At 45.5% G+C, this 19,548-nt stretch overlaps 1 protein-coding gene across 1 annotated transcript in view; it reads left to right on the top strand.

Moving 5' to 3' along the window:
- LOC147659140 (ADP-ribose glycohydrolase MACROD1-like) overlaps positions 1–14,352 on the top strand; it is a 106,872-nt gene extending 92,520 nt beyond the window's left edge. The window contains exon 6 of the mRNA XM_086951945.1: positions 13,339–14,352. Within this exon, the coding sequence (XP_086808071.1) occupies positions 13,339–13,370 (32 nt within the window). The 3' untranslated portion in view covers positions 13,371–14,352. The remainder of the gene's footprint in view (positions 1–13,338) is intronic.
- Positions 14,353–19,548: the final 5,196 nt, after the last annotated feature.

The following is a 19,548-nucleotide window of genomic DNA, read 5'->3' as shown; positions in this document are numbered from 1 at the left end:
GACCAACATGCTCAAGACATTGGGTGGAAGAAGGAACCCAAGAAGCAGAGAAAACCTTCTCTTGGAATCACCCTTATTCTGAACCTCTCATGCTCTACAACAATCCTTCTCTGGAGCAGCCTCCACTTTTTGGAACTGTCCGCCTACTATCAGAACTGCTCCGAGCCTCCTTTTCTTGAGTCGGCTGTTGAAGACTCACCTGTTCGAACTATACTTATCTCAATATTCCCCACTTTTTCAGAACTGATCGATATGATACACTTATGATCTCACCCTCCATCCCTCTGCCGTCGTAACACCCATTTCACTTTCCTCTTTCTTCCTCATCACCCTACCCCAGTTAACTCATTCCTCCCGCAAACCATTTATCCCTTTCACTCCTACTAATGCTGTCCCTTCTCAAGCCTCCTCTGCTTACTCTTTTACCTGCTCTTATCCTACTTGCCCCACACACTCTCCTTCTCGCTTATGACCCATGTTTCACGTATTTTTTATAATTGCCAGTTCTCTGTAAGATTTCGTGTCACATTTATTGTTACCTTGTGAAGTGCATTTATACCTTGGGCGAACATGTGCTACAGAAATCTGATAAATAAATATCTGTATTTATATGGATGTACCTAATATTTAATGATTTGAGTTCAAATCAAGATCCTGGAAGTCAGTTAAGCCTGTCAAGTCTTACAAAGAAATTATAGTAAGAATTATTACAGTGTAAGTCTTCTACGCCTAGAGTTTGTCAAAGGAGATAAACAACACCAAGATCTTTCCCTACAAATGTAATCTGTGAGATGAAATGTAACAAAATACCTGCCCACAGGCTTAAACAGTGTGCAAAAACAACCCACCCGTAAAAGATTATTGGGTTTAGCATATGTGTTACATAGTAAATAAATCAGGCCTACTGACTTTGTTGTCGCTTTTCGTAGTAAAAAGATAAGATCAGACCATTGGCATCTGAAATATGATTTCCTAACACACCAATGACGTTTATAGATGTTAATATTGGCTTGCCACCATTCCCAACTCAGGCCTACAGTTTTGAGATTAAGCATTCCCACAAGGCAACCAGCAAGCCTACATCAAACATGCAAAAGGTGGAGAGAAGAAGGCTTGCAATAAGTCTAACCCCAGACAATTGCCACGGGTAGCATTCCAACCTATCGTTCTCTTGCCCATCATGCCCCTTCAGTTTGGACCCAGCCATGTGCAAATCTGGCTTGTCCCTGCTCCAATATGAATAGTCCAGTCCAAACTACCAGGCCAGGATAGTGAATCGAAACCATCAAGCATACAGTCATACAATTACAAACATATAAAAAAATTACAGTTGAAAAAGCTAAATACGATCTCTACTAAAAGGGTCTAACAAGACCTCTCAAAGTGCAAATCTTCTATATCCACGGTTCATCAGAGGGGTACCTAATGCCAAAACTCCTGCCTACTATAGTAATCTGTGAGATTGCATGTAACAAACTTCTTATTAGTAGGTTATGATATAGAGTAATAACAATCCACTCTTAAATGCATATTGGCTTTAACATATGCTTTTCACAATCAGTGTGTCAGGCCTACTGCCTTTATCTTAACTTTTCATAATAAACAATCTGGCCTATAATATTTAGCATCAGATTTTCATCATAACCAACTCAGACCAACTGTGTTGGACATAAGCTTTCCCACAAGACATCTGTGTTCTCACGCCAGACTTAAAAATGTATTTTCTGATTTTTATTCTTATTAAAAATAGTTTCAAAGATGTGGTTCAGTTGGTCTTGAATGCGCTTCACCGCCATCTTATTCAGAATGTTTAGAATAATATGGCTGTATCCTTTAAATCGATGGATAACTAGCTTAAAGAATGAACTCCTCATAAAAAAGCCAGTCAGAGCAGGCGACACTGCACTGGAGGCTCTTCTCACGCACAGTGGTGGGACTGTCAGACAGTTCTGGGGGCGCAGACGCCAGCTCCTCCTGCCTGTGTTTCAGAAGACCCTGAGCCGCCACCAATGAAGGCGACGGAACCGCGGAAACAAGGAAGCAGTGTGAGGAAGACGGATGTGACCCGGAAAGACTTACTTGCAGCTGCCACGTACCAGGGGGCAGATTTACATTTCCTGGCGCATCCCTGCAAATCAGCAGGGATGGGCCAAGAAATGTGCGACACGCAATGCCATCATTGCGCCACCACGGATGCGCCGCATTTAAAATGCGGCGCGCCATGGCGGAAGGATAGGCAGATGCGTGTCGCACTGCTGCCGTAAGGTTGGCGCAGTGCTGGACTTGTGTCGCAGGTGCGATGCAACTCCAGCACTGTGCCAACTCGGCCTATCTTGCACAATGTGCGCCACACCTTACTTGACGCAGCGGGGTCGGAAAAGTGACTGAGTGAAATCTTGTTGATTTCACTCAGGCATTTTTCCGAGGCATTCCTGCGCTGGAACACCCACCCTGCGCCGGAACGCCCACATGAAACCTGACGCAGGTTTCATGTAGCGCAGGGCTTTACAACGTGACGCATCTCCCTAGATGCGTCACGTTGTGAATCCCCTGCAGCATGGCGCTAGCTTTACGCCACCGCTGCGTCCCAGAAATGACGCAACAGTGGTGCAAAAGGGGTGCACAGGCTTGTAAATCTGCCCCCGGGTGTGTAAATGATTGAAGAACAAAGGCTGGGGGGTGGGCTGTGAAACACGTATTATGGCCTTTGGATAAATGCGGATTAGCACACACATTCTACAACCCCCTTTGCGATTGGAAGCATCTTGTGGGGGTCTACCCTTCTGCCTGACTACAAACAAAACACACAGTGTGGTGTTCACTCACCACACGAGGTGGTACAGCAGGAAGAAGACAGGTGCCAAAGTGACTTTGAGGCACTAAATTCGCTTTGAACTTGATTTACTGGTAGGTTTTTTCTCTTATTATTGATTTGACTCTCACTTCACTAATCATGGTGGACGTTCCCTTTGCAAAGGATATGGCAACAAGCAACCGTTCCTTAATAATTACTAAGGCCAGCTGCTAACGCCTGCATGGTTTTCCTGAAAGATGTTAGGGTGGGGACTGCTCATGCATGACTGCAGTGAGGCCTGGGTTTGCACTGTGTGCTGGTAGCCATCTTGATTCCATTGGATCCTGCTGCCACCTCGAGTCCATTGACCGCAGTAATCGAATGTAGTCAATTACCATTGATTCATAGGCAGTGGCAGCCATGTTTATAGCAGTTATATTAGCTTCATTGGTGTGAGTGGCAGCTTGAATACATTGGCATCGGTGTCCATCTTCAGTCTGTTGCCAGAGACTTCCACCTGAAATTAGTTTGCATCCACTCTCTACTTAAAACTGACAGTAATGTCTGGTTCTCTGGAGGGAGCTAAAAATGGTGTTGAAAAGCGAGTGCAACTGAGATGGTATCAAGCAAGCTGAGGGGTAGACAACAAATACAGAGGGTGAAAGCTGGTAAATTAAACAGGCAAAAAATAGAGGCAGAACAGCTACAGAAGAGAGAGACAGCACACAAAAGGAAACAGAAACCTTTCTGGAACCCATCTGTAGTTTATGTTGTTTATTATTTGTAGAGAGCACATGAACCCAGGTTTCATCATGCTGTTTAGGAAAAAACAGAAACGGAGAGCTTTATCAGGCTGCTGCTAGGTCTAGTGGAATAACCACTTACTAGTAGTTTCTTAAAGTAGGTTTCCCTATGAGAGTAATTTGAAGGTCATCCCACAGTTTTGCTGCCAGGTTTGCTTCCAATGTTGCTGCTTGTATGCACATTGCTCTTCATCCATCTTTAATTCATCTCAACGAGGTTACCACCTGGCAGAGGAGGGCAGAAGCTTTAGAAGAGCATCCTCTTTGGTAACAGTGTAATTAAGAGGATAGCGGGGTATCATTCCTAAATACAACATATAGAGGAATGACTCCGCCTCTTACAACCAAAAAGCAGTGCCAGAATGAAATCCATATCGATTGCAGTCCGATTTCTCTGGATAACATGTCCATTTGAGGTTGTCACGTTGCAGTACCCATTTGCCCACCCTAATCTGCCAGGCCACCCTATCCATGTTCAGCCAAGGGGGGTGGGCTTAGATATCTGCCCTCACTGTGTAACCAACCCTTCCCAACTATGAAACTCTCCTGGCTGCACCCTGCACAATTCCTAATCATCCCTCAGGTGGAGGGGGGCGAACCCCATCAGATCTCCGATTTATCGACCCCTCTCCTTGGGACAGCACCAGGCCTATCAAGCTGTGCTGCAGGTCAGACCATATTGCACTATCCTCTTCCACCTTCTCATCAGTCCTCACCATCCTTGTTCTAGGCCCCTCCGCCACCACCCATTCCTCAATGTCTCTCATCCATGCTAACATTGTGGGCCCCACATTCGCCATCCAATGGATGACAATCCGCCTTTTGGCCAGTATAAGCCCCAAATGTGCAAACCATCTTTGCATCTTACCATCCTTGGTGTGGGGGGACAAGCCCCAATTAACACATTTTGATTGATGGCTCCAGTTGGATCCTCGTCACAGTCCTGTAGTTTACCTACAACCTTAGCTGAGATGAATACTGCACTACGTCTGGGCACATCCAGACCATATATTGAACAACTTGTCCCCGCTTGCATCTAAGGCACCTGTGCGGTTATTGGGGGTAAATATGGTGTAACCTCACAGGTGTGAGGTATGTGCAGTGAAGGACCTAGAAATGTGTCCGTTTAAACCTAGCATTACTAGATACCTCCTCCCCTTGTGCATAAACTCTGTACCTCAGTGGTTCCTGTAAGCCTGCCTCCCAACCATGTCACTCTTTCATTACCAGCGGCAGCCTATGTTGTTTTACTGCCGCAGATAATCTGAAGGCAGTCCCCACCTATAATCCTCCTTCTAATAAGGCCGCCACCGCCTGTGACACTGCTAGGGCTGCAGGGAACCCAGTCCATATTTCTCAAATCATCTTGGGCAATGTAGCAAACTGCTAAAACTGTCCAGTTCCCACCCCGAGGTACTGCTGCACCGTCCTGGAAAGTTATACAGGATTCCCCCAGAAATAAGTCACCCAGCATGGTGCACTCCCTCTCTGTCCACCGTCTCAAGGACATGTTGCAAGCATTGCGAATAAACTACTGTGGCCATTCCAAGGGTAGGACCCAGGAAAAGGGCGGTGCCCACAGTACCCGCTTCACCACTGATTCCCATGTCATGGCCACTTGACGTATTGTGTACGGGCATGTTGTCAGATGGGGCTCTCCTGCCATGAGGCAGACTGGAAGGTTCTCTGCCCCATAAGTCCTCACTAACAATCTCTTTTCCCAATTTTGCTTCTGTGAACACCATTGCACTGTGTACTGGAGCTGAGTTACCATATAATATAGTTCCAGAACAGCAAGACCCAAATCCACTTTCTCAGGGTCTAGCTTGAGTACTATCAGTCCTACCCTACTCTTCTTTCCCGCCCAAACCAATAAAACCAGTAGGCTGTCCAACTCCTTAAACACAGTATGAGGTATTGGACTTAGGGAGACCTGCAGTACGTATAGGCACCATCAGAGGCACACCATTTTAGCAACCGGTACTCTACCAGTTGTCGATAAGGGCTGTGTATTCCAAAAGCACACAGAAGCCAGGAATTCCTCCACCGCTCCATGTACATTATAAGCCAACTGCCACTGGGACATGTGTGCCACCTGGATACCCAAATAGCACTATATATCCATCTCCCACCGAATTCCCACTTGCAGAAGCACCACCACTGGAACCGTGGACAGCCATGCCAACGGGAACAATGATGACTTACCCTGATTAACATACAGCCCGATGCCTTCCCGAGTGTTCGAAGCGCTGCAAGTAGCCTCAGGATGGAATGTTGAATTGGTGTTAAATAAAGAAGGATATCATCTGCATATATTGACAGCACATGCTTATTGTTCCCCACCCTTTTGACCCTCTCCGCTAATGCCCCTCTGAGATAAATGGCCAACAGCCCCACTGCCAGGGCGAACAACAATGGGGAGAGCTGGCACCCCTGTCTGGTCCTCCTCTCAACCCTCCAGCTGCTCGAGACACCCCGCAGTGCCCACTCTGCCGTAGAGTACGAATATAACAGTGCTATCCACTGCAAGAACTTGGCCTCAAATCCCATTCATTCTCTTAAGGCCCTCCATCATATTGCCCCAATCCAATGTATCAAACGTCTTTTCCATGTCTAAGGTCACTAGAGCACCTTGAGAGTCCGACCGACGGATCATGTGCATAATGTGACTTACCCGTCAAATATTCATTGTGGTACTTCTAGTGGGAATAATCCCACATTGGTCCTTATGCACCAAAGTCCCTATTGCAGGTTTAACTCCATTGACCAATATTTTCATTAATTTGCTCACATCAACGTTTATCATATATGCTTTACTAATGATGGCTGGGGAAATGGCGCACACTCAAAATTGGTCCAGAAAAGTCCATAGAGAAATACAAATATTATGATTGGTGCTTAGGAGGAGGGAGAGCCACCAAGTATTCCTCAACCAGAGAAAACAATAGTCTTCTACTCAATGAATTCAAAATTAACTCCAAGCACTCCCAGATCAAAACCACCAGTTCGTATTGATATGGAAATGTTCAGTGTCTTTTATTCAGATATTAGGCTTCTCATTTATGGAACAATTCTTCAGTACACATTCCTGGTCAACATTACAGCTTTATGCCAACATGTGTTTCGTCCGTTGGATAAAACAGGACTTCGCCAGGGCTAAGTCAATCTTACTATCGTCCTAATCTATCGGAAAAAAGCAATCCCTGTAGCACCTCTAGGTATCACAGTATTGGTCCCAGTCCAAATGAATATAAGTATAAAGTGGCATATTAAGATACACCCGCAATTGATTGGTAGAGTACCCCCATTACATGCGGTATTCGCGGCGTTCTCGCTAGGTAAGTTGCGGCCCTGCCTCAGGTTTTTATAGGTCTCTGTCAAGTAAGAACTCAGGTACTGATTTATTGCCCTCTGGGCAGAGCCCATCCTGCCATCCACCTCTTTAAACTCCAATTTCATGGGTGGAGGAGTCTCTTTCTTAAGCGACCAGGCGAGGAGATTTTGGCCTAGCCCCGTCTTTATGTAGCCACTCCGCTAATCCCTCTGTGTGAATCTGTCTAACGCTGCCCATGTGTTCCCTATGCTCTTCTTTAGTTCCAAAGTGTCATTGATCAGCTGCCCCACTTCCCCACCGCTTCTCTGCAATCTGGTCAGTTTTGCTTCTTGGTCCTGGAGCACTCTCTGCAGGTGGGCTTTATCCCATATGCTTTACTAAGGCACTCCCTTCGGAGCACCACCTTAAGGGCAGCCCATTCAATAGCCCAGGCCGTCATCATCACCCAGTTGGTGGCAAAAATCCCTCCATGACCTTGACTTTGTCCTCCTGGAAAGCTGCATCCCAAAGTGCCTCACGAGACAAACGCCATGTGGGAATAGTAGGGGTGTGCCCCCCCCTAATCTCCCCCTGCCGGGTATATGTGGACATTGGCAGGGCATGATCTAATAAAAATCTGTTCAGGGTCTCCACACAAGACAGCCGATGCCCCAGTTCTCTGGATACAATGAGTCTGTCCAGACTACTGTATGCCCTGTGTACCGTTGAATGGTATGTGTTTTCCCACTGCCCCAGATTAAGTGCTCGCCAAGCATCTACACCATCCCAGTAGGGCACCATGTCCAATAATGCCCAATCCATCTCTGGTTTCATTTGAGGTCACTGGAGATTTTTTGTCTAGGGTGCTATCCAGTATACAATTAAAAGCCCCCCCCCCCACAACAATGGCACCCCCACGTATGGCATGGTCACTTCCTGCGCTTTCAGGAAGTATAGCTTATTATCTACGTTCGGCACATAAACATTCACTAAACACACTTCAGCACTATTTAAAGTATGTATCTGCCTTCCACATCAGCATAAGAAGCGTGATGTGACAATGGCACCCCAAGGGCTATCCAAATAGACACCTACCTTGGCATACGCTGAGTTTGTGGCGGAGTAACACTGCCCCCTCCATTTCTTTCTAAGCTTCTCTCCCTGTGCCTCGCTTAAGTGTGTTTCCTGCAGGAAAGCCAACCTCACCCTATACCACTAAAGATATATATGCACCCTGTATCGTAGTGTTATCTTGAAGCCCCTGGACATTCCAGGTGATAATTGTCATGCTATCACCGGTCATCTGTCACTACCTTGGTCATTCGATCCAATCCTGTGTGGACGATGCCCTGGATTCTCTGTACCTCCATTACTGCCAAATACATTGAACCTAGCTTCTCCAATTCCTATGGTAAACATATCCACCCCCAAAACAACTATGTTTCCCCATGTACAGGCATCCAAATGACCACTCCCCCCCAGTAACTAAACAATAAGTTCAACTGCTGCCTATTATAGCAACTGTGTTCCTAACCCTAAGCTAAGAATCGCACCCTCCACCCAAAGGGATAGATCAATCCTCCATAGTAGAGAGCATCCCTCCCTGGTGTCCCTTACTAGCTACAAGAATGCACCCGTTCTGAGGGGGCAAAGAAATGGCCTGTCCGCTCTCTAGGTCAGTCAGTCAGCTGCTGTCCAACTCACACATGGAATGTAGCTCACGTCTCCCTGTGTCTACCCTCAATACGTTTTCAGGTACAGTCATACATTACAATAGGCAGCCGGTCTCCTCTGCTTCTGGGACCCATATTTCCACCTTACCATCCAATGCCTCTCAGAGCGCAGCTCCTTTTCTATAAGTCCCACCTCCGTCCGTGACTGGATGCCGCCCCAGCACCTCACAGCAGCCCTTCCTTTTATCGCCCAGAGTCTGGTGGATACAGGTGTGCCCTTCGCTGATCCTTCCTCTGGGGTGTCAATTAGCCCCTTCTCTTAGCCGGCCGCCAACTCCAGGGTACCATACTCCTGTACTGCAACCCTGAGGCTCCAACTATCTCTCAACATGCCCCATCGAGCCACTTGATCTATTACAAAATCTGCGATCCCCTTTCCTTGAGTTCCTAGGCTGTCCTCCGTGTTCCAGGCCCACCATCCAGTCTCATACCTCTTCCGGCCTCTGGAAGAAATATGTGCTGTCCTCATGCAACATCTTAAGTTTTGCAGGGTACAGTAGCATGTATTTGAGACCAAGCGGGCATAGGCTTTGTTTGGCTGCCAGGTCGGACTTGCGTTGGAACTGTACCTTTTGCATAGGGAAACAGCGTTTACAACGCTGTCTCCACAACGTATGCCATTACAACGCGGTCATTACAACGACTGTGTTGTTAGTACACAATACCATTACATCGCAAGTCATTATAATGACTTGCTATAGGGGGCGCACTGGTATTGGATTTAAAATCCAACACCTTCCCTACTGTTGCGTAAACTGGAGTAGGAATAGTAAATAATACTATTCCTAAGTCCAGTGTGCCCCCTACAGCAAGTCGTTGTAATGACTTTCGATGTAATGGTATTACGTACTTGTAACAACCCCGTTGTAATGGCATGCAATCTAATTGCATGCTTTGTAAGCAGCTATATTCTTTGCATATAGTCCAGAAAGATCTGCACTGTAGTGCCATCAAACGAGAGATTCCCCTGCCACCCTAGAACACCTCAGGATGCCATCTCTATCCTGATAATTAAGGATGCATGCAATCAGTGCTCCTAGGGGTGCCCCAGGTGACAGGTACAGCACCAAAATCCTCTGGGTACATTCAATGGTGAGGAAGTGCAACAGTATGCCAGGTGCATCAGTACACTTCAACCAGTCCTCTTGGAAGATCTCTGGATCTCTGCACTCTGCTCCTTCAGGAATTCCTACAAAGCGCAAATTATATCTGTGGGCCCTACCTTCAGCATCCTCCACTCATTTCTCCAGAAATGTAACCTGATCTGTGCGAGTCTGTATTGTTGACTTAAGGCCCTTAACCTCCTTTGTGAGACTATTCACATTCCGTTCTGTTGTCAGGGAGCGTAACCCTGCACAAGTCAGCTCTCAGCAGGTTAACCTCAATACAGATGGAGTCCAGTTTATGCTCCAATGTCTGTTTAGATTGCTATATAGCTTCCAGTATTCATGTTTCAGATGTCTCTGGGGAGGTAGGTAGCGTCCTCTTTGTCAGCACTCATCTGTCGTTTACAACCCCGAGGTCCATCCATGAATTGGTCCATTTTTTTTTTTGCAGGGAGGTCCTTGATGGCCAATCTCATCCCAGTTTACAGCTCCAGAGGGTGCCTTTGCAGGGAGAGTCCAATCTTTCCTTATTTCCAATCCACCTTCCCAGTGCCTCTGGGCCAGTCGTGCCAACGGGTAGAAGCCACTGTGTGTAGATCTCTCTGCCTGTCACAGATCTCTCTGCTGTACAGCCTCTCCAGGCCTCCTCGACCTGCCCGGCCTGTTCAGCCTGGGGTGGGGGTCTGGCCTTGATTTCCTGCGATTTAGCAGGCAGGGCTCACTCCCCAGGTCAATCAAGCCCTCTTCAGGGCAGCCAAAACAGGTATCTGCCGCTTCTCTCCAGCCGTGCCGAATGTGTATCTTGTGAGAGGGTGTGGGGGTGGCTACCCTCCTCCCCAGTGCTCTGCCAGTCAGCCTGCCCACTCCAAAATGGCCCAGCAGGGCCTCCCATAGGATCACGCTGCTCCTGTGTCCAGCACCTGCCTCTTCACTGTATCCTCAACCGGGTACCCCAAGATCAGGGAGGGCCAGACAGCCCCATTCCTCTACTTTCTGGTCCTCTACCCATTGTGCGGACCACTCAGCCAGCGTGCAGCATGGTGATCCAGGCCACACCCACTGCGTCGAGACCCTGGTGCTCTGCTCCCTCCACCATGCGCACTATTTATGACTGCTGGACCTATTCTGAAGCCACCCTCCGGTGGTTTCAGGCCCGTCCCAGCTTTAGTGCCGTCTGCCCGCCAGTTTACAGGTGCAGCGCTCATCAGAACTCCACAGGCCATGCCCATCTAAGGCAGTGCGAAATAACTCAAGACCACTCTGGTGGGGGCCCTTCACCACCATAGGCGTCTGAAATTCAAAGAACCTCTTCCACAGGGGCATGGAGCCACAGGATGCACCAGGATTAGACAGGGGGATTCAGAGCCTCAGTTCAGGACGTGTTGTCAGCCATCTTGGTTGGCAATGCCCTTAGATCCAGGTGTTAATAACATTTGCATTGGGTAAGGGGTGTTATCTTCCCTCAGGACCAAATTTGTACCACAATGGGGGGGGCAACTATCCAATAAGTGTTCACACGTTTTTGTGCCTGTTTTGTACATGTGTACCCCCTTTTTCACATTTTGTGCAGACTGTTACTACCAAGTAGAAGCTGTGGTAATGTAAAACTTAGGACTGAAACTTTTGATTAGATGGATGGGAGTAGGTAATCAGTCTTGTCCTAAAGTTAGCCCAGCCCCATGGTAGACTCCAAAAGCAGACTGAGAAAAGTCACATTGAAAGCATAGCTTAGATATCACTGGCAATCAGTCTTGGAAGAAAGTTGTAAGTCAAGCTAATGCTTGGTTACGGATCACTACATCAGTAGCCAATAAGAATCAAATGGTTCACAATGTTGAATGCGGCAGAGAAGTCAAGAAAGATAAGAACGCTGAGTCTATCGAAAGACTGAGTCTATTTTTATTGTACGATGGCCTGTAGTAGAGTTGGAGAAGAACCGGCATGCTTGCATGAAGGGGTTCCAAAAGTATATTACCTAAATGAGCAGCTGAAGCTTGGAAATAATGGGATACCAAGTAATTTATCTATGACCCACAGAACTGAGAAGCAAATTGTGGTCTGTAATTTAGAAATAGGTCTGTGGTTACTGCGGTCGCCAGGATCTAAAGAAGGATTGCTCACAAGTGGGGTGGTAAGAGTATGTTCATGTAATAGCTCAGTAGAAAAGGAGATGAGCAGAATCCTTACACTATGGCACACAGGGCATACACATGGGTGGTGAGTGTCCAAAGGAAATCCTGAAAATGGTGTGATCTGGAGCAGGATTTCCATCTATTCTTAGTTTAAGGAAGTCCAGATTTCAATGCAGTGGCTTGATCTGTGGCAGACGTGGACAAGGAAAGCCTTACATGCTGGAGTTACAAAAAAATATTTTAGGATTTTTAATGAGAGCTATTTCAGAAAGGAGGAAAGTGTCAAGACAGATACATAGTTCCTGAGACCAAAACACTCAAGAATGTACATTTCCTGAAAGCAGCCGTCTTCCATGATTCATTAAATCTAGTTTTTCCACATAGAATTCACCACAGTCATTTTTTGATTATACTCTTCCTTCTTTTTATGACCATTGTTTCATGACCAATCTTGGAGCAAAAGTGAGGATATATCTCCCATCGTTGAAAAAAAACATACCATAGTCCATACTATCAAGTCCATAGTGCTGATTTATTGCAACATTCATCACTAAAAGTATTTGCTCTAACTGTGTTGCTGAACAAGTAAAATTAGATTTACGGCAACAGATCACGGCATCCTTTTTTGTACAGCCCGCTCGAAGGCGCAAAAAAGCTGACGATTGACAGACCTAGCAAGCTCCACCCTGTGCTGCATGAGTGGTCACATCATACATTTACAATGTAATTGACAAACTGCATCAGAGTGTCACCATTTGCCACAAATCCCGAATCCAGGTGCTGCCTGTATTTTCCAGATGGGGAACTGTTCAGCCTTCCAGGGAGAGACTTTCACTCTCTCTCGGTTGAGCATGTATCTTTAGATCTTCACTCTGTTTCCCAGAATGCTCAGCAAACTCAAGTGTTGTGGACCCTGTTGCACAACTTGGCTCATTTAATGTGGTTAGAATGTGGTTTGGGTCTTCCAGGCCACTGACTTCATTGAAAGCAATGGGTCAATCATAAATTCACAGGCCTTAAATATTCCCATTGCTAGGTCAACAAACCCTCGAAAAAAACTCAGCATAGCAGTTTAAAGACAATATTAAGCAGTGGGCCTTTCATATTTAGCCATTCTTCTATTTCAGCCAGTGTTCTTGCATGTGGTTCAGCCTCGCCCATTTGTACAAGATAGTCTCTTGGTTCTGTTAAATCTAAGAGTTGGAGATATGAAGAGTGGAGTTACAGTCTCAACTTGGGGCTCCTACACTTCTTCCTCTTCTCTCTGTCCTATGTCTTTACAACCCTCCTTCACACTTTCTTCTGTGCTCTTCTCTTTGGGGTACTTCTTTTTCTCCTGTATGTCTTTCTTCTGCTGTAAATGTGTCCTTTCCTGTTGTTTCCTTTAACTTGTTTCTCTTTCTTCCTTTCCCTTCTCCTTTCCCCCTTCTAAAATCCTGCTGTTTGTCTCCCCGCAGGTTCTGCAGTTATTGTCCAGTCCCAGCTCTGAATTTCAGAGAAGTCAGGAAAAATGATCTCAGCTGGAGAGAATGAGGACCGTTGCCTTGCTGCAATGTTGGAGTCTTTTTATCATCTTTAGGGGTTGGGGCTCCATCCACTGATAGCCCATTTCCTTCTTAAACTAAGTGCTTATTGTATTTTTGTGTTAAAAGCTTGTTGATTGACCATAGACTTGCAAATGTGTACACATCAATGGATTAATTTTCAGGATTTAAACTTTTGTGTTTTTCTGTTGCCATTTTGAACTTCTTCTCAAGCTTATTTACATCTTGGTCACCCAGCAGGGATAATCTCTAAAGCTGAAAGTGTAGCCCATCTTCCATGTATGCTCATCTTGGTATACAAAGAAGAATACACTACCTAAGTCATCTGATTCAAAATTATTCAATATCTGAATCATACAAGGATTTGTCTAAAGACTGGTGACAACACCATGCCCTGGGAAGATGTGCAATTAATAGACACATCTCTAACCAACCCAAGGGCCCCATCCATCTCCCTCAGACATCTTGCAACCTCCAGAAGCCCTCAGCCCTCCCTTGGATATGTTAGCTAAACCCATTTTCACTTGACATCTATTCTTATTAGAAGGGTTCATTTGAGAGTACTGCAACTAACTAGCGTTTGCCCTTCTCCGGAGTGTGAATATGATGTCTTTAATCCATTAACCCACCTGCAAAATGAACCTCCCCACTAAAAGCATCAAGTTCTGCCACAAAAAAAGGAAAAGGTTTGCATCTATCCCAAGCTGTAGCTTTATCCCTGGGATCTGTGGCACCCACCAGGCCATTCTGCAGCTTAATCGATACTGTCATTTAATTGTCGGATACCAAGGGGTGATTGGCACTCGTTAGTGGTCGTGGGTCGAATAGACAATCCACTCAGCTTTTTCATACACATTGCCGTGATTTGCAGTCTGTTGTTGAGGTGATGTGCTTATGCAAGAAATACATAAATGTAATTTCAAAATGTGTGTAGTCTCTCTATTTTCTGTGTTGTATTTGTGTCTAAAGCGTCAGTTTTTTGTGAGTGGGCATGTGCTTGATACAGGACTCCTAGCAGAGAATTTTAACAATATTGTGGAAGCGACCAGTTGTCAGGCAGCAACTACAATATGATGGGGAGGTGGTCAGGAAGGAAGGGTTTGTGTTTCTCTCTGCCTGTGCCTTTGCTTATGCCCTGGCACAGAATGATCCATTACCTAGTGAGTGCTGCATAGGCATGTGTTGCACAGGATCAGCCTTGACCAGGGCCGATGTGATTCAAAACTGTCACGTTTCCGTGTCTTGCAGCTTGACCTCACACCGGTTAACAGGTAAGGATTCACAGGTTTGCCTTCACCACCATTGCCTGCCGGTTAATCTGCCTTCTGTTTTCCCACACACCTGTTCCCAAGTCACATTACAGGGAGTCTTACCCTCTTCATTCTTCCAGATCACCCTCTATCCTATCCCCAGAATATTGACATTTGGCCTTCCTTAAGTCCCACACCACTCTATGCCCAAACCATTTTTTGTCTTGAGGCTCATAGCTCTCCATTGTTGCTGAGTTGTGACTTTCACATTTTTATGCTATCCCCCCCACCCCCCATCCCACCCCCATACGTCATGGCTGTCTAAGGGCCCAATTTCAAATGTTGTTGGATAGCCGATGACCACCCACCCACCATCTACCATGGAAGTCAGGGTGCTGTGTCATTGGTGGCTTGGAGGTATACACCTCTGTCTGTCTCACAATGTATTTCTAATGGATAAGTCTTCCCATAGTCTAGTGTAGTTCCTATATTCCCAATAGGCTCTGCTCATTGGAATAATATATACTATAGTTTAGACGTAGGACTGAGGTCGACTAGGTCTCTATCGAATATATTAAACTTAATTGTGAGTGCCAGCTAGCTCAGAGGTCACTAGAAACTTTCTCGAATTCACAAGAAGGGATTCGTTTCTGACAACCGCATAAACATGACAACTTTGTTTCCCAAGAATGAGAAATCAATCTCTAGAGTCGCGGAAACAATAGACAACTATTTCCCTCAGTCAATCGTGCATGCTTAGTTTCACCAGAGGTGCTGAGACGGGCGTTTTCAATAAAAAATATTTATTGAACAGTCTTCTTTCTCAAGAATAAGAAATTTACTGCTACAATCGCAATACTGGTTATAAAGTACAAGGTATATAATACGATAAGTATTATAAAGTAGTACTGTAAAAGCATGATATTGTTTCTAAGCCATAAAATACCTAAAATACATACAGTGATAAAATAATGACTAAAAGTACTCAACTGGTGCTTATAAAATACTCATATCCCGGTGTACCTAACCTAAGTCTAGTACAAGGGAAGAAGTAAGTGAAGTGCAGCTTAAGTTTTGTATTCTTTACCAAGAATCTATTCCAAGAATTCTCTAATGGTCTAATCTGCTCCGTACCTTGGTTTAGAATGAAGGAGGTCATGTATCTCTCTCTCAGGACTCGATTTCCCAGCAACCCGCAAGGGTAGCCTGGAAAAACTGGACCTGGATTTCTCAGCAAGAGAAAAGACAGCGTCTCTCAGTGCGTCAGCTGGAGGGTCGGCTTCCTTCGGCACTCGCTGCTGCAGGGCGCATCGGGCAAGTAGATAGCCGAACTGCTCCAAACCACTGTGTGTTTGTCTGGGCAAATGTAGGCATATTTATATCTTGAAGGTGCCAAGTTTGACGTATGGTTGGACATAATAACGTCATCAAAGACTCAGTTTTTTTAAAACTCCATGATTTCCTGGATAAAGTAGTATTCAGGCAAAGGGAAGTCCCTAGCTGCTGAAGGCGGGTTTTTCTAAGAAATCGTTGTGGATTCTCAGAACTTAGTGGAAGTAGCCATGCCGTTTTTGGGCTGCATAGGCTCAGTCTAAATAAGGGTATGATTTCTATGCCTATATAAGGATCGGGTGATTTATACCTATATATGGGCATGAATCGGGAAAATTACACTAGGGTCCTAGATTCGTAAATAACAATAGATTCCTCACCTTATGAATATCCCTCCAAGCGCCGGATGAGTCTAAAAACGATTTCCAGTATTAGTTCTCCAGCACCACCAGGAGGTGCCATGCGGCTTCAGCCTGGACTTTTCCGCTGTTTGTGACGACATCAAGATATATTAAGTATCAACTGGTGCACCAGCATAAGTTCCTGTATTTCTGTGCCTTACCAAGGAATGTCCGAAGATCTTTTGCTGCTTCACAGGCAAAATTACCAGCATTTTGACAGTGACTAGGTCAAATTTCTCCTTTTGGATTTCAGGGTTTAAAGTCTGTCCAAAGGTGCTGCTAGGAAATGTCTCACACACTCCCATTATAATGGTATGTAGTCTGGGTTTGAAACACAGTGCCACTATACGTGACACCTGTTCTTCGATGCACCCTAAAGCCATCAGTGAGTGAGAGGCCAAGTTATTTTTTGCCAAAGCACTCCACTTTGCTTTCAGATAAATCTGCTGACAAGGAATGATACCCAAAAAGATTTTCACACAAAAAAAGCTTGGAAAGGAGTAATCCTCTTCTTTCTCCAGGAAACAGTCACACTACCGGGACCATTTGGAGTCTTACCACTGTTCCCTTATGCTAGACTCTTCCTTGTCATCAGAGAAAATTCCCACATTGAAAAGGTGAAGCAGGAGTTCCAGATTCCTTCTGCTGACCCTTCGTCAGTCAAGCCCTTGCAGCTAGCTATGTTACACTTGTTTGGGAAGGCTCTTGTAACCTCTGGGCCTCTACCCATGGCTGAGAACAATGTTACAGGCTTGTTACTCTGGCTGCCTTGACCCTAAGGCTTCCCAATTGATACCTCAATGGATGTTATTGTGCCTAGATAACATCACACATTTGGTCAGCGCCTCCTACAGATCCGCTGATACAGATCCACTCTCAAAGTTGACTATGGTGTCGCCAACAAAGTTGGCTGTATTCTTTTGAGAACTGAAATAAAGGGGCTAAGCATTTTTTGGTGACATGGCCTTCCTTTGGTGAGCATATTCCTTGTGCCCAATTATTTCCCCAAATATTAACACTAATTGGATCCGGGTCTGAGACTCTTGACATGCCTGACAAGGATTTCAGCAATACAGAAGATGGTGACCTGCAGCCTGATAACCTCCTCCCCACTAAAAAGTAATTCTGGCTTATATCTTGACTTACAAATTGCAAGTGGCATCAATACTTCACCCGAATGGAACATTAATTTCCCCTATGGCTTTAAAATGTTGATGGAAATCTTGGAACCATCTTCTTCAGGCTCAGACCCTGGCTCCACTTTCATGAGGCTAGTCTGGAACCTGTCCTCGCTGCATGGGAGAAACCCTTTTCAATCCAAGCAAATAGCCAGACAATATAAACTTGCCCTGGGCAACCCACCGTTTCTGTCATCTTATCCTTCATCAGAGAGTTCAGTGTTCTAAGAATCTTTCCCAAAACTGAACCTAAATACCTTTCCTATGGCAACTCCAGATAGAGTTAAAAAACTTGACAATAACGGCCAACATGTATTCATCTATGGCAACCTTGACCTTTGCACAATAAATGTGTCCTGAGATGCTGTGTTCATGCCCTGTGGGAACTGGCAAACCTTTCAGTCATCATAATACCATACCTCATGAAAAAAATTATTCTAACATCTGGTTAGTGCTGGGTTGGATTCCTCCAAATAGATTTTGAAGTCTAGCCTGGATGCTGTGGACACCATTGCTTGGTCCAATGGCAAGGCCATCACATTGCACCACTGTGTTTGAATTCATAACTTTCCCTTCTCAGGACATATCCTGCCAACCTTCTGGTTTCCCAGTTGAAGCAGTTTCATCAGCTTGAACTCAAGCCTTTTCCATTGCACAGCCTTATATCGGTGCCAACCTTCACAGCTGCTCCAAATACCCTACTTGATGTACAGCTTCTCCTGGGGCAAGGGTAAACATGGGGGATAGTACCAGCAGCAGATCCAGTCCCCTCTATCATCTGGCTCAAACCCTCTTTAAGGTCCCCAGTACACCACCTTGTTCCGGTGGGGGGGTAGGATCTCCCACCAATTAGAAGACGTTGATAATGGATTGTTGGATCCTTCAACTAATCCACAGGTGTTGCGCCATACTCTTCCTGTCCCTCCTTTTGCACGTTTTCCCCTCTACGAGGATGCGCTCTCTAGCATGCACCTTGATTTTAGTAGCGGAAGTCCTCACCTTACAGAACCAACAGCCCAGAGAGGTGATGTAACTGGAAGAGTCAAGGGCATTTACCCCCTTTAACTTCTGAACCACAAGACCAGACCCAGACTTTACCCGTCCTTCACCTTTGCCTCCTAAACCTGCCCATACAGCCAGCAAGACAAGTTCAAGATGCTGTCCCTAAGCCAAATTCTATAGGCCCTCAATATAGTGGTTGGCATCCTTGGGCTCCAGGACTCTAATTTGCGTCTGCCAATCCTCACCTCCCACAAAATCACTGAGGAGTTCCAACACGATCCGTTCATGATCTTACTTATTTTATTTTTTATTTGAAAGGTTTTATATAGTGCGCACATGACCCTCACGGGTATCAGAGCGCTTTACAAATAATCAAAGAGCATGACATGTAGAACTAATAATGTCATAATCTAGAACAGTGCTGGATAAGGCAACACCCCAGATGAGGGCGGTGTCACCTCAAAGTTAAAACAGATTGATCAAAAAGAGAATATGTGAGCAGGAGCCATGAGTGTAGTTGATGAGACATGACATGCTCAGGGAGAGGAGTTCCTAGGGTTTAGGACAGAAATGTGTTCATAAATAGTAGCTTAACTTCTTACCTGAAAGATGTAGTTGAAGAATTCAGTCTGATTTCAGGGGAGAGGGAGTTCCAAATTCTCGGGCAATGCCAGAGAAGGCTCTGTTGTAGGTTTTCTTTTGGAAGAATCTCTGTTGTTTCAGCAGTAAGGTGCTGGAGCTTCTGAAGGATCCGGAGCCTCCAGAAAGTTCAGCCTTCTGGGCGAGGTAGCTTGGGATATATTGACGTGTAGAGCTTTATGGGTCATGCCTGCAATTTTCAGCTGAATTCTTGCTTTTTGGGGAGTTCAATTGAGGGATTTGCAGTGTTACAACAGGTCCAAAAACCTCTTTGCTCTGGATTACCTAAACATACGTATGTGTTGGAGGTTATTAAAAATT

The sequence above is a fragment of the Lissotriton vulgaris genome, unplaced genomic scaffold (assembly GCF_964263255.1).
Source record: "Lissotriton vulgaris unplaced genomic scaffold, aLisVul1.2 SCAFFOLD_1943, whole genome shotgun sequence".
NCBI lineage: Eukaryota > Metazoa > Chordata > Amphibia > Caudata > Salamandridae > Lissotriton > Lissotriton vulgaris.
The sequence above is the reverse complement of the archived record's forward strand: the minus strand, read 5'-3'. Positions and strand labels throughout refer to the sequence as shown.